This window comes from Tamandua tetradactyla, chromosome 3 (assembly GCF_023851605.1).
Source record: "Tamandua tetradactyla isolate mTamTet1 chromosome 3, mTamTet1.pri, whole genome shotgun sequence".
NCBI classification, from domain to species: domain Eukaryota; kingdom Metazoa; phylum Chordata; class Mammalia; order Pilosa; family Myrmecophagidae; genus Tamandua; species Tamandua tetradactyla.
This window is the reverse complement of record NC_135329.1, coordinates 146,868,575-146,891,775: the sequence shown is the minus strand read 5'-3', so window position 1 is coordinate 146,891,775 and position 23,201 is coordinate 146,868,575. Positions and strand designations below refer to the sequence as shown.

Genomic DNA, 23,201 nt, shown 5'->3' with positions numbered 1-23,201 from the left:
AAAACTAATTAAAAGTTATTTAGGGAACACAAATGAATAACAATGTTAACAGTTAACACCTCTCAGAATAGAAGCTCCAACAGCTGACAAAATGAAAGCTGAAAAACATTCATGGATCTGCTCGGACCAAATCACAGCAAAGACTGAAGTTTGCTTATATAACTGATGTAAGCCCAGGATTCTATGCGGTCCAGCCTGGCAGTGGTCCAGTCCTGCAGAAAGATAATAACTGAAAACAATTCAGATCTTTCTGTCTTTTGAGAAAATGCCAAAGGTGGGTGTGTGTCTTAAATATACAACAGAGCTTCTTTAAAATAACGTTGAGCCTTCTCTCTCACTATCAATCTCGCAACCCATCTTTCCTCCTCCCTCTTGCTATCTCCCATAACCTCTCCAGATGCCCCAGCGGGGGCTTATCTCTCTGCCTCCCTCTTTTCTCTGCTTCAGTTCTTCCTTATTCAATTTCACCTCCCAAGCTTCTTTAGTTTTCCTTCCAATGACTAGTACCTAGACTTCTGCGTGACAAGGAAAAGTTCAAAATATACTGGTCGTTGCAGGCAGGGGGTAAGAGTAGGATATATTAGATCTTGCATCAGACCCCATTTTCCTAATTTGTATCTTCCAGAGAACATGAGGAGCCAGTTGTGGAAGAATTTTGCTGTCAAACATTTCTGAATTAATCAACTGATTAGAACCTGGTGCTGCAGTGAGCAAGGCCTGGCTTTAGTTCCTGTTAACTTTACAATGTCTTCTAGCCTGTAATACCTTACTTCTATCATAAGTCAGCTGCATTCGACTGTACCATGAGAGAGAATATATTCTGTGAGAGAATTCTCCAACTTTCCTCTTAGGAATCCTTTCTTAAAGGAAAGATCAAGCAAAACCACACACAGCACACATGCACACACACATTTTTTAAATCAAAATGCAGTGGTTCCAGATGAGAGTGGACGACAAAGAGCACCACCATTAGATTATCTCATTTCTCTTCCTTCCCCTCTTTCGTGACCACCTCTTGGGGGTCCTTGGAGCATGATTTGAGCCATGAGTGGAGTGGAAGGAGCACCATCTTTGGAATCAGAAATGCCTGATTCATATCCTGGTAAGCGCTGTTGCTTAGACCTGAGTGAGTATGGACACGTTATACAAAACACCCGCGGTTGCTGTGAGCATTAAATGGTAGACAGCAGGGTCTCCATAAGTTTATTATTATTTTTTCTTTTTTGTTTCATTTTTTTTCCCTCCATAAGTTTAAAGAGAAAAAAAAGGAGAGAGTGAAGCCACATGGGGAGAAATCCATTCTGCCACTCGAAAAAAACTGCGCTGCGATCACGTGGGCGCCCTGGTGAGTGGGCAGCAGCCTTGCCGGTCCTAGAAGCATGCATGCCATCCAGTGATTACAGACGCAGTAACCACTGCAAGACTGTCAGCCTGAACTGCCCCGTGCTGAAAACTGCTAGCTGTAAACACTAGAATAAAAAGAAGCCAACCATTCCGGATAAGCTGAGACAACAGAGGAGATCAGTTGATGTGAAATGGATAAAATCTCACAGCCCAAAGAGTTCGGATTTTCAAATACATTTCGTTTGGCTCTTGAGCTGTCCCGTATGGATTCCCCGCCTTGCAAACTCTGCAAACGTGGAGAAGCAGAGGTGAACTCTCTGTGGGGCTGAGAGCTGGCCCCTATTTCTCCACGCAGAAGGAAGACTGCTGCGCCAAGGCTTCCCTGGAAATGAGCCTAGCAGCCTCCCCTCCCCAGGACAGGAGACCCGCTGGGCTGGTTTGCTGGGCTGACTTTCAGTTAGATCCCCCAGCTGGGCCCTGAGGGCAGCACAGACCAGAGAGCTGCCCAGTCCAGGAAAGGGCCTCAGTTCCATTGCAGCTTTAATAATTGTGTGTTGCCACCTGGTGGCCAGTGGACTCAAGCGCCCGATGCTGGATGCTGGAGGCTTCAGCTAAGAAGTAGAGAAGCTACTGGGAGCCATACTGAAATGCTGGCACAGACTATTTTCTCTAAAGAAGTAACCTTGGGGAGAGCTACGAGTATTCCGTGTATTAAGCCACACAAGAAAGTGGTCTTTTCATGACACACATCATTCGTGCTTTGTTTAATGATTTAATTACAAATACTTTTGGAACTATATACCCGGTCGCCTGCATGGCACTGGGGGTGAGTTCTAGGCACACCTTGCTTTATCTCCATAGGACATTATACAACGGCATCTTCCACCCTACTCACTGAATTAAGCTCTTCGCTCTCTCACAATTTATTCATTCACATGGAAAGTTATTTCCTGAGTGTGTACTATGTGCCAGACTCTGGGCCAACAGCCGGGGATAGAGAAGTAAGAAAAATCACACGCTCTCTCTGCAGGCTAATCCGGGAGACAGATGTTAATCAGATAATGGCACAAATAAATGTAGCAGTACGCAACTGTGATGGGGATAATAGAACAATATAACCATGATAAGGGCAGGTCTAAATGACTTTGGTTGATTCTGAAATGCAGATATGTGCTTTTCAATATCCATTAAGCTGTTTTAATTTTTTTCCTCTTTGACCCAGCAAGTCCACTTTTAGGAGCGTAGCCTAAGGTGACAATCAGAAAATTGGGCCAATTTATATGTATAAGGATGTCCACTGCAGGATTTTTTAATAAACGTTAAAAAAAAGAAAAGAGGAAACCAACCAGGTATCCAATAATAAGAGATTGAAAGATTGGTTCATCAAATTATGGTGCACTCAAAAAAATAAGATATTCTGTAGCCATTAAAAATGAAATTCTAGAGCCACATTGGTTGCCTAGGAAGCTGTTTATTATATATTTTGCAAGTTATAGAAAAGTGTATGTAATAAATTCTATTTAAAAAATATTTTTATGGTTATTTTGTCAGCTCACTACTGAATAATAATTTTTTTGTTCTTTCCTGTTGGAGCATATGATCATCATACAAACATGCCTTTATCTCTCCCATCCTAAACACATACACAAACACACAATTCTAGAGTATTTACTCCCCTTCTCTACCACCTGCTGCCTCCTTTCTTTACCTATGTCAGTAAAGCTCCTCTAATTCCTTGCCTCTTAAACCCTTGCCAGTCGGGTTTTCCACTTGTCAAGCTCCCCAGTGGCCTCCGTATTACCGAACCCTGTGGTAATTTCTGTCCTCCTGTCAAGGGCTGCAGCAGCCGTCACTCCCCTCCTTGCATAAGCCCTCCGCCTGCCTTCCACAACTTCACAGTCTCTCGGAACCTCTTCCCTCTCCATCTTCTATGCTGCTGCCCCCTCTTCTTCCCAACTTTTTAGTGGTAGTTTTCTTCTCTGTCTATAGTTTTTTATTTTATCCATGTGTGGCTTTAAACACCATATACTCTAACCTAGCCTAAACCTGCTCCATCCACAGTCCTCCCTAATTCAAGTATTGGCAACTAAATCCTTCAAATCGTCTTTAACTCCTCTCTTTCCCTGGCATCTATGCCCATCTGGCCTTCTGACTGGTGGAATGATCATGGCCCCAGGGCGACCTTGGAAACCACGTGCTGAAGGAGGCAGGTCTTTCCACATCCTGGATCCAAGAATGCTGTAGGAAGGAGGGCCTCGTAAAACTCCTCATCACTTTTCCTTGGCTGGAATTCAGTCACATGGCTCGATCTAGATGCAAGGGTAGGCATGGGGGGGCAGGAGACGTGTCTCCTGGCTAGACGTCCCTAGCAAAGTCACATGTGAGCTTGCAGCGATCTCTTCCACCCTCCAACCCCCTTCTCTAATCATCTGTGCCCACCAAAATAGGGGACAGAAATGACAGCATACCATCCTTGGGCCTGAGGTGAGGGAACGTCTTCATCTGATTCAATTTGGAAATGAGGCAAGGAAGGAAAAGGAAAAGGAAAATAACTGCTTCCTTCTACAAATCCATCTCAAACCCCATGAAAAGCCCAGTGGGGGTAAAAGTACTTCTCAGACCAAAAATTACTATTTGCTGTTTCTTAGAATTTTTTTTTTTCAAACAAAGGAATGGAAAAGCTGAACCACTGTGCTCTCAGCTTCCCTGAGATGTGAGTGGGCAGAGACACGACGGAGAAAGCAGCAACCTGGAGCAGCTGCTGAGCACAGTGGGACACGTTTCCTTTCAATTACTCTGAGTTTCACTTAAATAACGGTGCATGGGACAAGTGGGGCAATTTGCTCCAGCTAATGGCCCACTGTGGGTAGACATTGCCTGACACAGAGACAGGGCTTAGAACTGCCACTCAAGGAGCCAATAAAACCAGTTTTATGGAAGAAGCTGTCTTTGTTAAAAGCCAAACCCATTCAAACACAGGACTTCCCCCAGCAGCAGGTTCAATACCAAGCACACTCTTCTCAAGTTCATTTGGTCATCCAAGCCCCAGGCACTCTCAGCCTGACTCTGAACCAGAGGAAATGAATTTTCATGTCAGTAGAATGTGGACCTTTGTGAACTGGGTGATCAGTGTCTTACACACACAGCTGACTCTCTCCTAAGACCCTACTCAAACCAACCCAGATACAGGAGGTTCTGGTTTATTGCCCGACTCACAGAGTATTTAAAGTAAGATGCTGTTCACACTCGGCTTTTCAAGGATACAGCAATTGTGTAAAGTGAGGCACACCTGTAGATAGTGTGAGGCTCTCAGCGATCCCTGGGCGCCAGGGCTGAGGGCAGCCCAGCTGTCACTGCCGCAAACAGGTGGCGACATAAAACAATAGCTCCACTGAGCAGACTCGCTTCCCAAGCCCTCCAGCAGCCAAGCGTCCTGCCAGAGTGTCAGCGAGCCACGCAGGCCACCGCTCGCTCTGCCACCAGTCCTCTCCAACGCCCACCGCCGATGGAGCCTCGGCCGCTCCCCCTGCTCCTTGGCTTCTGCTTGGGTAAGTGCTGGGGTTCGGGGGTGCCCTCCTTTGAGGCCGGAGCACGAGAAGCCAGCAAACCAAAGCCTGGCTTCTCTGGTGGAAATACAGAATGGTAGGGCTTTATCAACCAGAGCCTGCTCTGTCAGTTTCTTCTTGATTTGGGTTTGTTTGCCTTTTTGGATACTGAATTTTGGTTTGTGTTGCCCAATTAAAATAGGAGCTGTCTGGCCAAAGGCTCCAAGGTAGCCTCTCCCCAAATCGGCTCTCCATCCTTTGGTGCCTGACATCCAATATCCAATATGAATAAACGCAGCCCCACTTCTGCCGTCCTGATGCTACTCTCCTATCTGAACAACTATAGGGACCTAAAGTGGTAACATAATTGCAAATGATATATTTAACAAGTCCTTTCATTGCCCTAGGAGAATTCTGATAATGAAGAGGATTGATTGACAGCTACATGTGCTGGAGAGAAACCTATTAATAATCATAATTAAACTCACTCCATGTAGATGAAATATTGTATAAGTTTTGAAACCTTTAATTGTTTTTTAAGTCCATCTGAATGCATTTCTGCCTACTCCTTTTTGAAGGACATTGCTATATGTAGGCTTATGTTTGAATTGAAGCTATAAAAACTTGTTCAGCCCTTGGCCTGCTTTCAGCTCTGGAATGTCTCACAACATAGCAGCTGAAACACTAGCCTGAATCCCAAACTTCCGGTAAAGAGAAACAGGAGATATTTGTTGATTGCTTAATATAAAAGTTTACTGGTGATATCGTCTGACTGAGAGACAGGGCAGACGACGTTCTGTGATTTCTCTAAAATTGCTTTGACAAACAGAGCCTTTGGGGCAAAAGAGGTAATGAGCTTTATTATTAATATTTTTTTCAATAGCAGAGTTAAGGGAAGTAAATTAAACTGGGATAAAACATATCCTGTGGAATTTGGACTTGATCCAATCAAAGCTGGCCTGGTAGGGTATGTGTGTGTATGCGTTTGCCAAAACCACACTCAGAGAAAATTCTTAAATGAGATTCTTGCATATAAAAATACTTAGGTGATCTAGGACACCAAGGACCTCCAACGAATGCATGCTTAGCTATCAAATTAAGCTATTGAGGTATATGATATGTATTTAGATCAAACCTAGAGTTTGCTGGTATCAGTTCACATGGGGGGGCTCATAGATCAGGCAGTCCAACACCCTCAATTTTTTATTATCAGGAAACTGAAGCTGCAAGACAAGAACTGTTCTGTCTAAGATGATATAAATTTTGGAATGTGTTCATTGAAGGCTCCGTTTGTTATGCACATAGTCAGCAAACCCAGTCAGAAATAACCAAAGCTAGTAGAAATAGCATCAGATTGAGATAAGAATTACCCGAGATGATTGGTAACAGTTCAAAATTCCTTTTGCCCAACCCAGGGTGGGGGTTGGGGGGCTGCTGTCCACATAAAAATATAGATTGAACCAAGAACAACTTTGAAATTGTAGCTGAGTTTCCCTACTTAGAATCAATCCTTCCCGGGCAAAATTCTCATTCATATCATGGACACTTTCCTAAGCCCACAGCTTATATCTCAGTTCTATTTATGTAGCCCTCTTCATCACAAACTTTCCTTCTCTTCAATCTCCAGGATCCCAAGTATTTCTTTGCTACCTTTCTTATGGCATATTCCGACTTGTAAAGAGTCATTTATGAAATGAAACAAAATGAAAAACGTCTATCTCTATAAAGTTAGGAAGACAGAATTCATGTTAGGTTCACCTTTGAATATCTCAAAGTTCCTAAAATGATGCTTTGCACACAGCAAATACTCAGTACAAATTTGATGAATGAGTCAATGTCACCATCATCTAATTAAAGATCACCAAAATAATTTGGCTAAAGCAGGAGATATTTGATATTATTTATTTGTCAACTATTTGTTTATTTACATCCTACCTTTATAAAGAAAATATTTGCTGTGATTCCTTGAATCCATGAAGGATGGTGCAACTCTCCAGACCAGTTTATTAGAGTTGGAAAGAGAATCACAGTATCCCGATTTCTATACTCATTCTATCATTCTACCCTGCTTTGGAGAGAATAAAAGGAAAAAAATGCCAATAATCCCAATGTCATCTCTGAGAAATGAGGATCTCCTTGGAAATTCCTTAGGGTTTTGTTCCAGAAGGAGCAAGGTCCATTGCTGGTTGGCTAGGGTGGGAGGGAAGGAAGTGACCATCTCTGCAATGCTGACTGCGCCTGTTTCCCAGCCCCCTGCATCCCCTTAGTGGACTATGGGGCTGGCCTGCATATTTTTCCTCCTATATAATGTCCACCATCTGCTCTGTTCATTGCTTTCTAGTATGTTCTTCCTGTCAAACTGGAATAAACAGTCATTTAAAAATCAGCAGCCCAAGGCAATGCCAAACAAATAGGTTCAAACTCTGTTTCAAGTTGCCAGGACCTGAAGGTAGCCAAGGGTCTCACTGATTCATGCCAGTTCCCCAACCGTGGGGTGGAGAAGGTCCAGGACAGACAAGACATGGGGGGACCAGAGGCTGGTGATGGTCCAGCTGCAAAAACTGGGTCTTTGGAGAGCACACCACCTGGAATACAGGTGCATTCAAGGAGATGCTGTGTGGAAGCTTTGCAAAAATCTCAAGTGACTGGGCACCATGCACCTCCTTGGAGCCTGTGGGAAAATAGAAATAAAGACCTATGCTAGGTCAGGGGTTCCCTACATGGAGTCGTTGAAGGTAATAATTAAGATATTTAAGCTACATCTCATGCTTCAAAAATCCTGATGGAAATAGTACATTTTTCTTTAGGGAGGCAATAAAGAGCACAGGCCCTGGCGTCAGCCGGCCTCAGTTTATAACCCCCGCTCTATTAGCTGGGAAAGTACAAATGCATCAATCAACTCTTTGCACCTCAGTGCATCTCACTTCATCTGAAAGTGAAGGTAAAAACTTACTTCATAAGATCATTATAAGGATTAAATGAAATGATACAAATTCAGGACTTTTAATAAAACTCTACAGGTTAATTAAAACACACACCTTTTTCTCAGAAAAAGTTTCAACTCATTGCAAAATGAGGTTTCTTTCAAGCTGATCCAAAGTTCTGAATGAAAAGTGGTGAAAAATAGTGGCTGAGAGCTGGACTCTCGGTTTGAATCCATGGCTCCGCCATTTATAAAATTTGGGCAAGTCACTTAACTTCTCTGGGCCTCAGTTTCCTCATCTGTAGGAGGGACAATTATAATACCTCCCTCTCCCCCCTGTGCAGATGAAAACAGAGTATATAAAGCACTTAGAAAGGTGTCCGGTGCGTAACAAGCTATATGTTAATAAAAATAGGAAAGGTAATTGAGTTTTTGCTTAATTATTTTGACAAACTCTTAAAAAAGGCCCTAAGGAGAAAAAATTTAATTTTAAAAAGGAATGGATTTGATTCCCGGTGTCTACCGATGCAAAAAAAAAAGAGGAATGGAAGGTGCCTGGTAGGTCAGTGGTAGAATGCTCGCCTGACATGTGGGAGACCCGGGTTGGATTCCCAGCCCATGCACTCCCCCACCCTAAAAAATGAAAATTAATAGTCTATCTTGATGGTTAGCACTCCTGGACAGAAAGGGAAAGCACCTCCCTCGTGCGATTTTTAAATCTTTCTTGGCTCAGGGAGTCGGCATGTAACTTGCGGAAAGAGATCTGGTTGCATGATCGGGTCAAATGCATCCGGTGCCTGCTTCCCCTCCCAGCCCTCGGCAGGCAAGCCCCGATCCGGGTTAAGACTTAAATTACAGAGAGCCTTCGTAAGACCTTTGTTGGAATTCAGAACACGTTTTCTGAGAGAAATAATGGTACATGGCGTTGGAGACCGTCCCGGGACGGCCCACAACACACTCACAATTTTAACACTTAGCACAACACTGTGAATATAATTAATAGCACTGAATTATATATATTTTAATGTGGTTAAGGGGGGAAATTTTAGGTTGTATATATATATATACATATATATACACACATATATAACTAGAATAAAAAATTTAAAAATAGTACGACTGTACAACACAAACATTGAACCCTAATGTAAACCATGGATTGCAGTTAATGGTACAATTATAATATTCTTTCATTAATTGTAACAAAGTTTCCATGCTAATGCACAGTGTTAATAACAGGGGGTTACGGGGGTATATGGTAACTCTGCATTTTCTACATTATTTTTCTATAAACGTACAACTTCTCTAATAAACAATCCTACAGTTAGAAGGAAAAAAAATGGCGCCAGCCCCCAGCGTGCCCGGCAGGGTTCTAAGGCGAGTTCTGTCCTGACAAACCCAGGGTCCGGGACAAGCCGTCCAACCTCTCTGAATCTCAGATAAGAAGGTCTGCCTGCCTCACCTGAGACTAGAGAGGGTAAAATAACATATTGGACCTACAAGGGCCATGGACACTGAATATTGGATGACATTGCTCTCAGAGCTGAAGGAAGATGTAAAGGTACTTTGGAATCGCTCATGCTCCAAATAGGAGCCCCAAGTCGACAAAGTAAATGATTTTCCTTCTACTCTAACATCTTAAGTGGGGTGCATACATGCCAGCATTGGGTTTTTTATTGTGGTAAAATATATATCATATAAAATTTACCACGTAATCACTTTAAAGTGTACTTGTTCAGTGGCATTTAGTGCGCCCACCTTTTGTATGACCAACCAGAACATTTTCGTCACCTCACATGGAAACCCCACACCCATTAAAGCAGTCACTCCCCATTTCCCCCCTCCCCTCAGCCCTGGCAACCACTAATCTGCTTTCTGTCTCTATGGATTTGCCTATGCTGGATATTTCATATAAATGGAGCCATACAATATGTGGCTTTTATATCCGACTTCTTTCACTGAGCATAGTATTTTCTAGATACATCCCGTGTCATAGCACGTGCCAGTGTTTCATTCTTCTCCCCCGTGGAAGAGTCTTCCATTGCATGGCTGTACCACAATTTGTTTATCCATTCATCTGGGGATAAACACTTGCGTTGTGTCCACCTTGTGGCTATTGTGAATTGTGCTGCTAAGAACATTCGTGTACAGTTTTTAGCGTGAATACCTGTTTTCAGTTCTTTTGGGTATATATTTAGGACTGGAATTGTCAAATCTTGTGGTAATTCTATGTTTAACTTTTTGAGGAACTGCCAAACTGTTTTCCACAGTGGCTGCACCATTTTACCTTTCTACCAGCACCATATGAGGGTTCCAATTTCTCCACATCTTGCCTAACCCTTGTTATTTTCCGGTTTCTTTTATTATGGCCTTTCTAGTGGATGAGAACCAGCATTTCTTTCTTTCTTTTTTTGACTGTTCTTGGCATCATGACACTGAGACCAACCAGTCCAAGATTTCATTACATCATTACGTGACTCTGAAATACCGAGACCAGCTTTTTGCGTGAAACTTCCTTCTAGAGTGTGTGTGTTCCTAGCAAATCTTACCCCGCCGGAGGCTGTGTTAAGGAATGTCACCAGTCCAAAACACAAGCGTTGTGATAATCTGGCACACACCCCTGTTGCCCGGGAAGGGACCACAGCAGCAGCTGTGCTTGCAAGGGATTTTAAGGCAATAAGAGGTGCATTAGGGAGCCCTTCGGCGTGGTGGGCCCTGAGCCTTCCATTAGCCAGCTTTCCATCAGCTCATTCTAGTGGACGGGGGACAGGGGGGGGGCGGGAAGCAGAATCTGACCGCGTGTGTGTTGTTTGCTGTCTCAGCTGGCCTTGTCCTGGGCTCCGAACATGAGACCCGCCTGGTGGCAAAGCTATTTGAAGACTACAACAGCGTGGTACGGCCGGTGGAAGACCACCACCAGGCCGTGGCGGTCACGGTGGGCCTGCAGCTGATCCAGCTCATCAACGTGGTGAGACGCGAGGGCTCCGGGCTCCCCTGCGGCGCCCCCCACCCCCCCGCTCCCTGCTCTACCCCCTAACCATGCCACCTGACCTTTTTGCAGGATGAAGTAAATCAGATCGTGACAACCAATGTCCGTCTGAAGCAGGTAACTCAGCTGCACGGTTGCAGCTATATTATTTTTCTTCACCCTGAGAATTAACCTGACCCCAGAGGAAATCAGTTTGGGTAACAGGGATCTAACCAAAATGTTGAAAAGTGAAGGTTTTGAGGCAGTGGGATTTACCAGTCATGGTTTTTTTTTGCTTTGTTTTGTTTTGTTTGGACTTTTACTTTGGGCTTTTTCTGGGTTATCATTCTTTGCTGCATTGGGCATATATTCTTTTTATAGTATAAGGAAATATGTAATAATTTTTTTTAATGGGATTGCCTGTTGGAGGGATATGGTCACACAAGGGCTGCTCTCCTCGCCCAGGAGGCAGTGTGGCCTGGGGGACCTGTCGCCTCCCGGCTGTGTGACCTTGGGGCTATCTTTGTTTCCTCAACTGTAAAATGGGGTCATGGGGCGGTGCGATGGTGGCTCAGTGGCAGATTTCTCCCCTGCCATGTCCGAGACCCAGGTTCGATTCCTGGTGACTGCCCATGCAAAAAAAAAAAAAAAAAAAAAATGAGGTCATCGGATTGTTGTGAGAACTGAGCTAATACAGACAAAGCACCCAGAGCAACGCTTTCACGTGGCCGGTGCTACTGAAGTATGCACTGTTACTACTTCCTAAAATGAAAGCTGAATTCTGAAACTAAGTTCAGTTCTGTCAACGTCTGAATGACCATGCCCAACCAGAGCCCTTGAGAACCCCAGAATTTAAAAATTGCTTTCAGTCTTTTAATGGCTCAATGTCTTTGTTTCCAGCAATGGGTGGATTACAACCTAAAATGGAATCCAGATGACTATGGCGGCGTGAAAAAAATTCACATTCCCTCGGAGAAGATCTGGCGGCCCGACCTCGTGCTCTATAATAAGTAAGCAGCGCGGGCAGGGGGCGGCCGTGGCCCCTGGCACTCGGGGAGGGGCAGCCTGCCTCGATCTGCTTCTCGCTGCTGTTAACATTAAATAACCCTGAAAAACCAAAAGCCAAGTTGACACACAGGGTTGCCATATGGTGTCTCATGTTATGAATAGAAACAATTATGGGAGCCAAATTGAATCAGGGCTGTGGGGTGGGGGACATTTAATCCCTGAGAGCTCCTGAAGGGTATGTGGCAACCATCCAAGGAACCCAAACTCCAGATAATTGAGTTCCTTGGAATGAAATGTCCTTCCTTTTGATAGATGTGAACCTCCCAACCTCCCGCCCATCCTGCAGCCATCCCGGGATGGGGGTGCCGCTGCCGGCCAGGACGCCTGCGTCCCCATTCGCCGGGCTCGGCGACAGCCTGCATGTTGTGAAACTATAATGCAATTCGAGACACTCCGATTTAATGACACGTTCATTATCATATGCCCTTCATTTGTCAGGGAATGTTCATTTCAAAGAGCGTCTTTCCCAGGCAGGAGCAGTCCGCACAGGCCTTAGAGGATTTACAGTTTGACATTATACAGCGCATGTCTGCGGCAGAACAGGCTGTGCATTCGAGCAGAGCTACCGGGGTTCCTGAATGAAAATGATACCCTTTAAGGTGGCCCCTCGCCAACTTTGATTTTCTACAGTGCCTTTTCCAATTATACTTGGGATTCAAGCTTGAGCCAAATTACCCAATCATTTGTGCAACCTTCCGGATACTCTGATGCAGTACAGTGTCTTGGGTTAGTTAAGTTTCTTGTTCAGTAAGAATCTGAGGGAAGCCATCAGAGTCCTCTGGTCCTTTGACAGACTCACTCAGGAACACCCTGATGGGGAGGGAACCCCGCTTTACCTGCTTGCAGAGAAGGAATTCAATGATTCCATGGCCCTTTGTGGGCTCTTTGAGCCAAGGGTGGGGTGTGTCGTGTCCAAGCCCGCATAGTTTTCTGGATAGAGTCCCACTCTGGAAAAATTCCTGGGGAGAATATCTCTTGCGTTATGAGGCAAAGGCTGAGTGTTTGATATTAAGTACCCCAAATACCACCAAGGCAGGCTCCGCCCACCCATTTAAGACTTACTCTAAGGCCCTGCTTTCTACCGAATCCCTTGAACATGGGGTGTTTAGAAGAGCCTGAACTATCTGCTGAATAAGGCCTGCAAACGTGGCTTCTTGCTAATTTTTAGCACCTACCATGACTGTTTTTTTTTTAATGCGAAAGCATTGCTGACATTTGAAAATCTGAAATATCACATTAAAATTTGAATTTCTTAGCTTCTTTAGAGAAATCCAATATTAAAATCTCTAGAAATTTTGCATTAAAAATCTGGATTTTCAGCTTCCCCTGAAGAATCCAAATATCTGGTGACATTGGGCCTTTGCTCCCATGGAGACCGCGTGGGCAGAGCTGAGCAGCGGCACCTTCCTCAGAGGAGGGGCATCTACATCCCTCACAGTTTCACCCCTCACTCATCCCTGCCCTGCCTGGCCCTGGAGGAATCTGAGTTTGGGACCCCATCCCATTTAAAAGAGCAATAGACACCTTCCTAAATGTGCTTGGCACAGAATGACAGTGAGGGTATTTTCATTTAAAAATTTCTTTTTTTTTTCCCCAGTTAACCCTCACAGTATTTCAGGGAGAGGATAGATAGAGATCAACAACACAATATTACTAAAAACTGGAAAGAAAAATCTGAGATGCAGTGGATCCATGTTATCTGTTATTTCTTCTAAAAATGCAGATTCTCAGGTTCTTCCCCAGATATTCTGATTCAAGGCTGACGTGGTGACCAGGAATCTGTATTCTTTTAAAAAGCACCAAAATGAGTCTTATTATCAGACAAATTTGGGGAACATTGCGAAAAAAGCAACACTGCCGGAAAGACAGCGTCTATAATTAGCACCTGACTAATGAACAGCTGTCTCCTAGAGTCCCCAAGCAGAACTGAAGGCTCACCTCACCTGCAGCCTTGTTGTCTCTTTTCCCAATCATAGTGCAGACGGTGACTTTGCCATTGTCAAGTTCACCAAAGTGCTCCTGGACCACACGGGGCACATCACGTGGACACCTCCAGCCATCTTTAAAAGCTACTGTGAGATCATCGTCACCCACTTTCCCTTTGATGAGCAGAATTGCAGCATGAAGCTGGGCACGTGGACGTATGATGGCACAATGGTGGCCATCAACCCGGTATGCTGTGACCCCGTGGGAAGAGGTCCGGTTCAGGAAAAGAGGGTTCCAGGGCCCTCTATCATCACAGACTCTCAGCACCAGTTAGAAGTTTGGGGATTCTCTAGTCTGATGGTTGTCAGATGGTCGAGAAGAATCTGAATGCACCGCACACATGAACCACCTGCCCTTAAATGAAAGACCCATGGCTTAGGTTCAGTACCAGGAACTCTGATTTAATCAGTCTAGGCTAAGGCTAGAGCATCACTAAATTTTAAAAGCTGCCCTTGAATAGGTAGCAAAAGTGGAGACTCTCAATAGTCCAACCCTCTTTATTTTATAAGAAAGGAAGCTAAGGCCCCAAGCAGAAGGGACCCAGGATCCCTTCTGGTTATGTGACAGACAAGACAGAGCTAGAACCTGGTGCCTTACTGCAGCTGAATACAAAACCCTGTCTTCCTCAGGGGGTCTTGGCTGGGATTTCAAAATCTTATTCCGTCTTCTCAGGAAAGCGACCAGCCAGACCTGAGCAACTTCATGGAGAGTGGGGAGTGGGTGATCAAGGAGTCCCGGGGCTGGAAGCACTGGGTGTTCTATGCCTGCTGCCCCAACACCCCCTACCTGGACATCACCTACCACTTCGTCATGCAGCGCCTGCCCCTCTACTTCATCGTCAACGTCATCGTTCCCTGCCTGCTCTTCTCCTTCCTCACCGGCCTGGTTTTCTACCTGCCCACAGACTCAGGTAGGTGCAGTTGCCATGGCAGCTGCTGTGACGCTGCTGGGTCTTATGCTACTATTTTGGGGAAAACCAGAAATACTCGTGCGCTAACAGACAAATATGGGCATCTAGCTCCAAATCACGCAGCCCGTGAAGACTTACTGCCCGCAGTTACTGAGCGACCTCGTACAGCCGCCAAGCTCGCCGCGGGTGGAGCTCCTGGCTGGAAGAGACGCGCAGAACGCGCAGAGTTGAGCGTGACCCTGAAGATGCGTATAAACGGCTCGAGCTAATGTGAATTAGCCATAGAATACTTGGCTGCCGTGTGGGAGAACCCCGCCCATGCACCCCTAAAATAAATAAATAAAGTGAATTAAGCGGCAAGAACTCCTTCCTGAATACCTGCTGTGTGCCCAGCCCCAGGCTGGGGTGAGGGCTGTTATCACAGATCCTGCCCCTGCTCACCGCCCCTAGAGAAGCTGCCCTCCCACTACTGACTAAACTGGGTCTGGCCTCTCTTGCCCACTGCTCTCCATTTGAAAGTCACTTTTGCATGTCTGTTTTCCAGAAAACAGCATCTTTATACATGAGCCTGTACCTCCAAAGAGGCGATTCTTCCTCACACAGCCAAGACAACTTACTTAATCTGCTAGTGGGTAATCATATCTGTGACATTTCACCAAACTCTGACAACCCTACAGAAGAGGGGGAACGGGCACATGTAGCCTGTAGCCAGTCGCTGCTCATAAACAATTTATGGCAGATACACAGGGGAAAAAAGAAAGATGATACAGACAGTCCTCAAATGTATGACAGGTGAAAATTAAATCAATGTGATTTTTAAAAAAATTAGTTTAAATTTAGGGATAAAGGTTATTCATCACTCATTCACCCAAGATGGGTTGAGCAGCTATTACGTGGCAGGGACACAGCAGAGACTGTCAGAAACAGCTTCAGCCCACTGAGTGTATGTTTACGGATTGTACTCATTTTTAAAAAAAATGACCACACATGCAAATGTTTTTTCAACTTTTTAATAGAATGATGCATCTTTAAATGAATATGGAACACTAGTCGAGGCGATATGGAAATGAGCCAGAGTTGCCATAAAGATTAAACGATTAATTTATTGCCAAGCATGTAGAACAATGACCACAGTAGTGCTTGACAAATGTTTTCTATTATTATTGTTAATCAGGAAAGTTAGTGTAACTTGATAAATAATCACATTTATAACTTTGTCTTCTTTTTCACTTCATCACCTCCCTGTGAAGGCTTTCTTAATCACCCAGGCAGAACTGACAATTTCTTTTTTTGCAGCCACTCCATATCCTATATATATTTCATTTCTAACATCTTTATTTTCCTCCTTGGTTTATAATTTTGCTTCAATCTCAGACAGTGTAAGTTCCTTGAAGGTAGAAAAGGATCATGTTCACCTTTGCATCTTCAGTGGCTGGCCCAAGGTGCTGCAGAAATGAAGGATACTGGTTTTGAAAACTCAGAAAGGACTTTGGGGAAGAAATTAAATTTGGTGTGCTTGTATGTGAAAGTGACGCATGCCCAGGTGCCCCATTCATCAGGGCAGAAAATCGGCTCCACCATTCCTGGTTTGCTCGGTAAATGCTTAGAAAGTTTTATCTGGGTGGGTTGCTATACCTCATGTAATCATCCAAGCAGGGGTTCCACACAGAGCATGACGCTAGGTATCTGAGAGCTGCTTCTTGTAATGGCTTGTCATCAGAAAGCTTCCCTGACATTATCCAGGGCGAGTGGATGAGCTCAGGAATCACTGGACACAGACATCTGTGGGCTGCATTAGCCCATGGGAGCAGGAAGGAAGAAGTTTTTTAAGGATAAACATTGTCAACAAGAGAGCAAATGGGAGTAGTTAAATTCTTTACTGGTTAAAAATTTCCATCCTGAAAAAGTTCTGGAAATTGTGATGACACTCTTCAGAGTGTCCTTAATGCCCCTGAATTACACACTTAAAAATGGTTAAATGATCAATTTTAAGTGATATAAACTTTACTACTATTAAAAAAAAAAGGGGGAGAGAAAGAAGAAAAAACTCCATACTGGAAAGCAGGGCAACCCAAGGGAGCCCCAAGAACACAAGACCAGCCCAAGGACAGTCCTTTCCAGAGGTTCTCTATTAACTCTAAGAGGTCAATTCCCACACAAAGAGTACCCTAAGGCCATTTTGTTCCTGACCTTCCTACTTGCCCAACCATCCTGAGATTGTACTGCCTGAAGAAAAGAGGTGGATGTATGAAGACTCCCTGTTCCCTTAGTATGGGGGAAAAAACAAACAAACAAGAAATAAGTGAGGAGACAGACTTCCTCATAGCTGAAAAACATGGTTGAGCTCATTGGTATCAAAAGATCACTTGGGGTGCCAGGGAGAACTCCTTGACTTTGCAGATTTTGTGCTTTTCTCATTTTGGGTCTTGCCACTGGTTCCCATTATGAGAAAACCATATGTGTACTTCTGGGTTGCCCATCCATCTGCTGGGCAACAAATAGGCAAGGTTCTGGCTCAGTTTCATGAAATTTAATACGTTCTGCTGCAGAAGGAAGAACTGCTACCCTGGCATAGCTCACCACCCCAGAACCCTCCCTATCCTGGGTTCTACCAAAAAAACAGAATTCCCTGGCGTGAGATGAAGGAGCTCTTTCCTGCTGGACAGCCTCTGACGGATATGCTTTTCACTTGCTGTATTAGCAGAGTCTAGGTGCCAAGGTCAACCAGAAATTCCTGTGTGTGTGTGGGGGGAATCCACAAGACTGGAGCCCTACTTTGAAACCGTGCTCGTTCCTGTCACCCCCTGGGTTTCTGCAGGTGGCTGTGTTACTTCCTGTCATTGTCTTTCCAGGAGAGAAGATGACTCTGAGCATCTCGGTCTTACTGTCCTTGACCGTGTTCCTGCTGGTCATCGTGGAGCTGATCCCTTCCACCTCCAGCGCCGTGCCCTTGATTGGGAAATACATGCTGTTCACCATGGTGTTTGTCATTGCGTCCATCATCATCACCGTGATCGTCATCAACACGCACCACCGCTCTCCCAGCACGCACGTCATGCCCGAGTGGGTGCGCAAGGTGAGCCCCGCGCGCCCCGCCCTCGGCTCAGGACACCCACAGGTACCCCCTCAAGGTGGCCTGGGGAATCGCAGCCAAACGCTTGCGGGTATTGAGGAACTGAAAGTCCTTTCTGGGCTGTCAGGGATTTGGGGAAGACACTGGCCTTTTTTTTTTTTTTGCATGGGCAGGCACCGGGAATGTCTTCGAACATGACAGGCGAGAACTCTGCCACTGAGCCACCGTGGCCCGCCCCTTTGGGCTCTTTTGAGAGATGAATAGTTAACTCATGTAGGGTAGCGTTCCCAGGGAAAGAAGAAAAACTAACTGAACAAACCCCACCCCAAATTCAAACTTAAAGAATATCTTTGATGAGAGAAGATGAATTCTTAGACTTTTTAGTCAAATGGTGTGAAATTCTTGAGATTTCTCTTTCTGCGTCTTCCATGTTTGCGAACACCTTGCTTCTTTTTTTGTTTTTGTTTTTTGCTGGTCGAATCATCTTTTGAGAACTAGACAAAGGACTCGAGATGGAAAGGGATGGGGAGGGGCTGGATTGTAAAAAGTGAGTTCAGTGAGGAATTTCAGGAACAAGAAATAAAAGAAAATCTAGCTATTTTGTGGGGCCGGAAGCTTCATTTTTTGGAGGGGATGGGGAAGCTGTCTTTAACCACAGGACTAAGAACCCACTGCTAGGGTCTCCGAAGAAGAAGCCTGCGCCTTTTGCGGGGTCCTGAAGCTTAAGCCCCATTGGTTTCTTTTGGGTCTGAGGGCGGCACTTGAGCTCCCTCCTGTGGCGAATTGCTTGCATTACAGAATCACCAAAAACCTAGTAAGTCTTCAGATTTTAAAGTGAAGGAGGCTGAGCCCAGAAAACTGGAGTGACTTGCCCAAGGTCGCGTTGCTAGTTCAAAAACAGAATTTGATGCCTGTTCTGGCAATAATTCTCATACATGGATTTCCTTTTTATGTTAGGTTTTTATCGACACTATCCCAAATGTCATGTTTTTCTCCACAATGAAAAGACCATCCAGAGACAAGCAAGACAAAAAGATTTTTACAGAAGACATCGATATTTCTGACATTTCTGGAAAGCCGGGGCCTCCACCCATGGGTTTCCATTCTCCCCTGATCAAACACCCAGAGGTGAAGAGTGCCATCGAGGGTGTTAAGTACATCGCAGAGACCATGAAGTCAGACCAGGAATCCAATAACGTAAGTTTCGTGGCTGGAAATCCACACCTGTTTTATATGATCAAATGCATGGGCTCAGACAGCTGAGTCTGGCTTGACAGGTAGGTTGACATTTGAGAGGCATCTAAAATGACCTTTGATGACCCCCTCAGTAAGTCATCACAATCTGAACCATCTATTCAAAAGATTAAAGGTCATGACACCAGCCAGTGGTTGCTAAGGGCTTCGAGATCTGCAAATAGAAAGACCCATTGATGTTGCATAGCATGAGCGTTCAAGAAGTTCTAACAATCTCCTCCCTCCCAGGCGGCTGAGGAATGGAAGTATGTGGCCATGGTGATGGACCACGTTCTCCTCGGAATCTTCATGCTGGTCTGTATCATTGGAACCCTGGCTGTGTTTGCGGGTCGGCTCATTGAATTGAATCAGCAAGGATGAGCAGAAAGCTGAGCTGAGCCTAGCTCTTGACCTGCCAAGAACAGAGAAAAGAGGAGAAGAAAGAAAGATTTGTTCACTTTGACACACTTTTGTTGATTAGCCATTAAATTTTCTGCATCTATTATTAATGATAATGGTTTACATTTATATACGTTTACATAAGTATGGCCTCAGAATGTTTTCTCATTGTTTCTCACTTCAATCCTGCTGTGCCAACCTAGAGAGTTAGCTTTTTACAGTTAATGAAACTAAAAGAAGTATTCCTCTTTAGTGGGCATATGCCCAGTGTAACTTAAAAAAAAAAAAAAAAGAGCGAGCCTATTCTTAGCTTTGTCATCGAACCAGTTGTGTACCTCTTATGAAAGCCCCATCTACCAGTCTCAAGTAGATAAAGCATTTGCTTTGGAGAGATAGGAAGCAGTAGAAAGGAAACAAGATAAATTCCAGAATGGCCACCAAAATGCACACTGCGTCAAAAACCCATATTTTGAAGTAGATTTCTAGAACTGGGAGGTAAAAGAAGGATTTCCTGGTCTAAAGATGACACCTTGATTTGAGGCACAAAGTTTGAGGGAAAACAGAGCCTACCAGGAGCTGAGTCTGGGGCTCAGGCACTGTGAAAATCAACTCTCGTGTATGGCTTTATTCATCCTCATGACTCTCACAGCATCTTCATAATGTCCCTATTTCACAAATGGGCAAACTGAATCTCAGGGAGGTTAAGCTCATTGCCCAAATTAGGAAGTAGAAAAACAGAGATTTGAACACAAACTTTGAGATACCAAAGCAGCTGGGGCCAAGTCAATTCATCTACTAATTTGCTCTCCTGGCCACCCCTGGTTGACGAGGATGTTCTGAAACTCTGGTCAGTGTTTTCTAGAATTCCTGTCTTAGTGTCAACTGTCTTTCTGCCTTCCCATTTAAGCTTTTTGCTTTCTTTTTCTCCAATTTTATTTGGGGTTCTAGTGCTATAAATGGAACCAGAAATGTATGTACATATCATCACAACACCTAAAATTCTGCAGAAGCAAGTAGGAGGGAAACCATTTCATTTCTCCACAGCAACCTTCAAGCCATTGTGGCAAGTAGTTTTCCCCAGAATGAGAAACTGTGTATTTCACTAACGGCCTTTGGATGCCCAGAGCACATCTGGCACGTGTTGGTACCAGTGGAGACTGGTGAATTGCACTCAAGGTGGTCTGTCTGAGCCAAGGTGGTTTCAATCTTGTTCTCCATGGGATTCCCCATCTCACACCCATGGCAGGGCCAAGGGACTTCACTGACGATTAAAGTAAAAGGTTCTGGATCCAAAGCTGCTGCTACCTAATCTGTTATAGTGTCCTAGGACTGACTAGAATTTCAGAGAAGGGACTTAAAATCACTTCTTCCATCCCTCTCATTTTATGAATAAAAACGACTCAGAGAAGTGGCCTCCTTGAGATCACAGAACTAGTCAGTGACAAACCAGGTCTCCTAACTCTTGCTCCCACGCTGTTTTTAATACATCAAATAACCCAATTCTCAAACAGGTGAGGTCCTCCAACATGCTCCCTACTCCCCACTTTGATCCTGGAAGCCAACCCAGCTGGTCCTAAGTAGAGACTAACTAGAGATCACATTGCTACAATTTGTAGCTCCATCAGCCCCTAAATGTCTTACATCAATCTGTCACCATTTACATGTCATTGTTGGAATCTTTTCCCTTAGTTAAGGTCTGGTTTCCAGAAGGTCACCCGTTAAATGAGAAGGGAGGCAGGAGCTGGAGGCATCTAGCTTTCCAGCCCAGAGATGGTTTTGAGGGTCCAGTCCCATGTGACTGTACACAGGTGCATTCGTCCCGGCAGCAGGATGACATCTTGGGAAACTGAGAACATCCTGTTGAACTGGGACACAAGGCAAATATATTTGCATGGGGCAACCTTGCGGACTGAAAATAGAAACTGGAGTTATTTAGGGCTTGAATCCCTAAGTCTTTTTTTCGACTTAGGTCCTGGTGAGGAGGAGGGGGCCTGGGAGAGGAGGAGCAGCACGTAATGTTTCCTTGGCTGCTGTAACAAATGACCACAGACTAGGTGGCTTGAAAACACAGACTTATTCTCTCTCAGTTCCAGAGGCCAGAAGTCAGAAATCAAGGTGTTGATAGGGTTGGTTCTGTCCAGAGGCTCAGAGGGAAATCTGTCCCCTGCCTCCACTTTCCATGGCTTCTCCCCTGTGTCTCTGTGTCTTCTCCTTTTCTGCCTCTCATAAGGGCACTCACCACTGCATTTAGGACTCACCTTTAAGACTGGACAGTCTTATCATAAGATCTTTCATTTAACTACATTTGCGAAGATTCTATTTCCAAGTGAGTTTATGGGCACAGGGCCAGGGCTTGGATACATCATTTGGGGGCCGCTGTCCTACCCACTGGGAGTACTCACCAGGACGTGGACTGGGAGGGAGTGGCTGCGGGTGAGTGGGAAACCCTTCTGAGACGTCGCAGAGGCAGGAGTGAGGAGGGCATGCTGACGTCGTCTCCTTCAGTCCCCTCAAACTGACTCAGAACCTCATCCCTGCACACTGAACCCACCATCCCTCCCCTACCCCAACCTGGAGAGAACTGAAAACCAGAGGATCCATCTCATGTTTTGCTCCTTCCCTGTGGCCCGCTGGCATTTCAAGTGATCATTTCAAATGCCTGGGAGACGGGGGAGCCTTCACCCTCCAACCTCTCTCCACCCCAAAGCTTGAAGCTGCCAGCACCTGATGGGACTTTTCAAATACACAGAAAGCACTGGGAGAAGGCCCTGCCAAGGCCAAAGCCCTTCAGTCGATCAGGTAACATCCCCCTCCCCATCAGCTTGTGTGCCTGAAGCACAGGGGTCCTTTGGCCAGGGCAGGCTGGGCGACAGTCTCATTCCAGTGGTCTCGGGCAGCTGTGGTCAGGAGGCGCATGATGTCGTGTCGACCCCAAGCAGACCAGTGGCTAAAGGGCAGAAACTGAAGGCTTCAGTTACCTTTTACACTTGCATGAAGCTCTACAACCGACAAAATGCTTTTACCTATTCTGTCCCCTTCAATCCATACCCTAACCCTGTGAAGCAGAGGTGCTTGTTAGCATGTTTCCAGTGGACGTGAGAAAACGAGGCTCAGAGAGGAGACGGTCAGCGGTGAGGCATCCTCAGTTGGATCCTGGAACAGGAAAAGGACACTGGTAGAAACTGATGAAATCTGAATGCAGTCTATCATTCACTTGATGGTTCTGTACCAGTTTTTAATTGCTTGATTTTGACGAATTATCTTGGCTATGTTAACATTATGGGAAGCCGGGTAAGGGGTACACCGAGTTCTCAGTACTATCTTTGCAACTTTTCTGTAAATCTAAAATTATTTCAAAACAAAAACTTTCAAGCAGGGCTGGGAAGAGAAAACAAGAAAAAGAAAAACCCGGAAATCGTACTTGACTTCTTCCAACTCAGAGTACAGGACTGTTTTCACACTCTTTCGCAGTCGCCACCCCGTGCTTGTTCATGTTGCCCATTCCTAGTGCCCAGGACGGTGTGGGGTGAAGGGCAGCCATGCTAGATGCCTGCTCCATGAATAAGCCAAGTCTGCCTGCTCTAATCTTGCCCACGTTTGGCCTTTTCCCCGATAGCCCTGAGATCCAAGGTTTGCTGAACTTGCATCCAAGCAGACTCTCGATCCTAGTGCACTTCAACAGAACGAGGTACTGTTGGGCCTCTACTCAGAACCAGTACAACCCTCAGCACTGCAGGGGCTAAATGTGGAAG

General features: G+C 45.1%; 1 protein-coding gene and 2 long non-coding RNA genes across 6 annotated transcripts; 1 reads left to right on the top strand and 2 right to left on the bottom strand.

Moving 5' to 3' along the window:
• The first annotated feature begins 4,750 nt into the window (after window positions 1–4,750).
• CHRNA1 (cholinergic receptor nicotinic alpha 1 subunit) lies at window positions 4,751–19,553 on the top strand. The gene is made up of 9 exons (XM_077154193.1): window positions 4,751–4,892; window positions 10,635–10,780; window positions 10,874–10,918; window positions 11,681–11,790; window positions 13,825–14,020; window positions 14,507–14,744; window positions 17,597–17,820; window positions 18,775–19,014; window positions 19,300–19,553. Exons 1-9 carry the CDS (start codon window positions 4,850–4,852, stop codon window positions 19,429–19,431), a joined length of 1,374 nt encoding a protein of 457 aa, XP_077010308.1. The 5' UTR covers window positions 4,751–4,849; the 3' UTR covers window positions 19,432–19,553.
• On the bottom strand, window positions 11,640–14,807 carry LOC143677781 (uncharacterized). Of its 4 annotated transcripts, none has more exons than XR_013172866.1 (4): window positions 14,636–14,807; window positions 13,787–14,188; window positions 12,685–12,807; window positions 11,640–11,887 (listed from the first exon to the last, which is right to left on the bottom strand). It is a non-coding gene; the product is annotated as an uncharacterized LOC143677781 (long non-coding RNA). The 4 variants fall into 4 exon arrangements; XR_013172865.1 differs by having other exon boundaries at window positions 13,792–14,188; window positions 14,636–14,805; XR_013172868.1 differs by lacking the exons at window positions 11,640–11,887; window positions 12,685–12,807 and adding an exon at window positions 13,420–13,634 and having other exon boundaries at window positions 14,636–14,800.
• On the bottom strand, window positions 15,828–17,716 carry LOC143677782 (uncharacterized). The gene is made up of 2 exons (XR_013172869.1): window positions 17,520–17,716; window positions 15,828–16,533 (listed from the first exon to the last, which is right to left on the bottom strand). It is a non-coding gene; the product is annotated as an uncharacterized LOC143677782 (long non-coding RNA).
• Window positions 19,554–23,201: the final 3,648 nt, after the last annotated feature.

What these genes read in the sequence shown, in the direction of transcription:
- CHRNA1 (XM_077154193.1), top strand. Translation starts at nt 4,850, where the DNA reads ATGGAGCCTCGGCCGCTCCCCCTGCTCCTTGGCTTCTGCTTGG. An exon ending in GCTCCTTGGCTTCTGCTTGG is followed by an intron (nt 4,893 to 10,634) that starts GTAAGTGCTGGG and finishes TTGCTGTCTCAG; the next exon opens with CTGGCCTTGTCCTGGGCTCC. An exon ending in CAATGGTGGCCATCAACCCG is followed by an intron (nt 14,021 to 14,506) that starts GTATGCTGTGAC and finishes CCGTCTTCTCAG; the next exon opens with GAAAGCGACCAGCCAGACCT.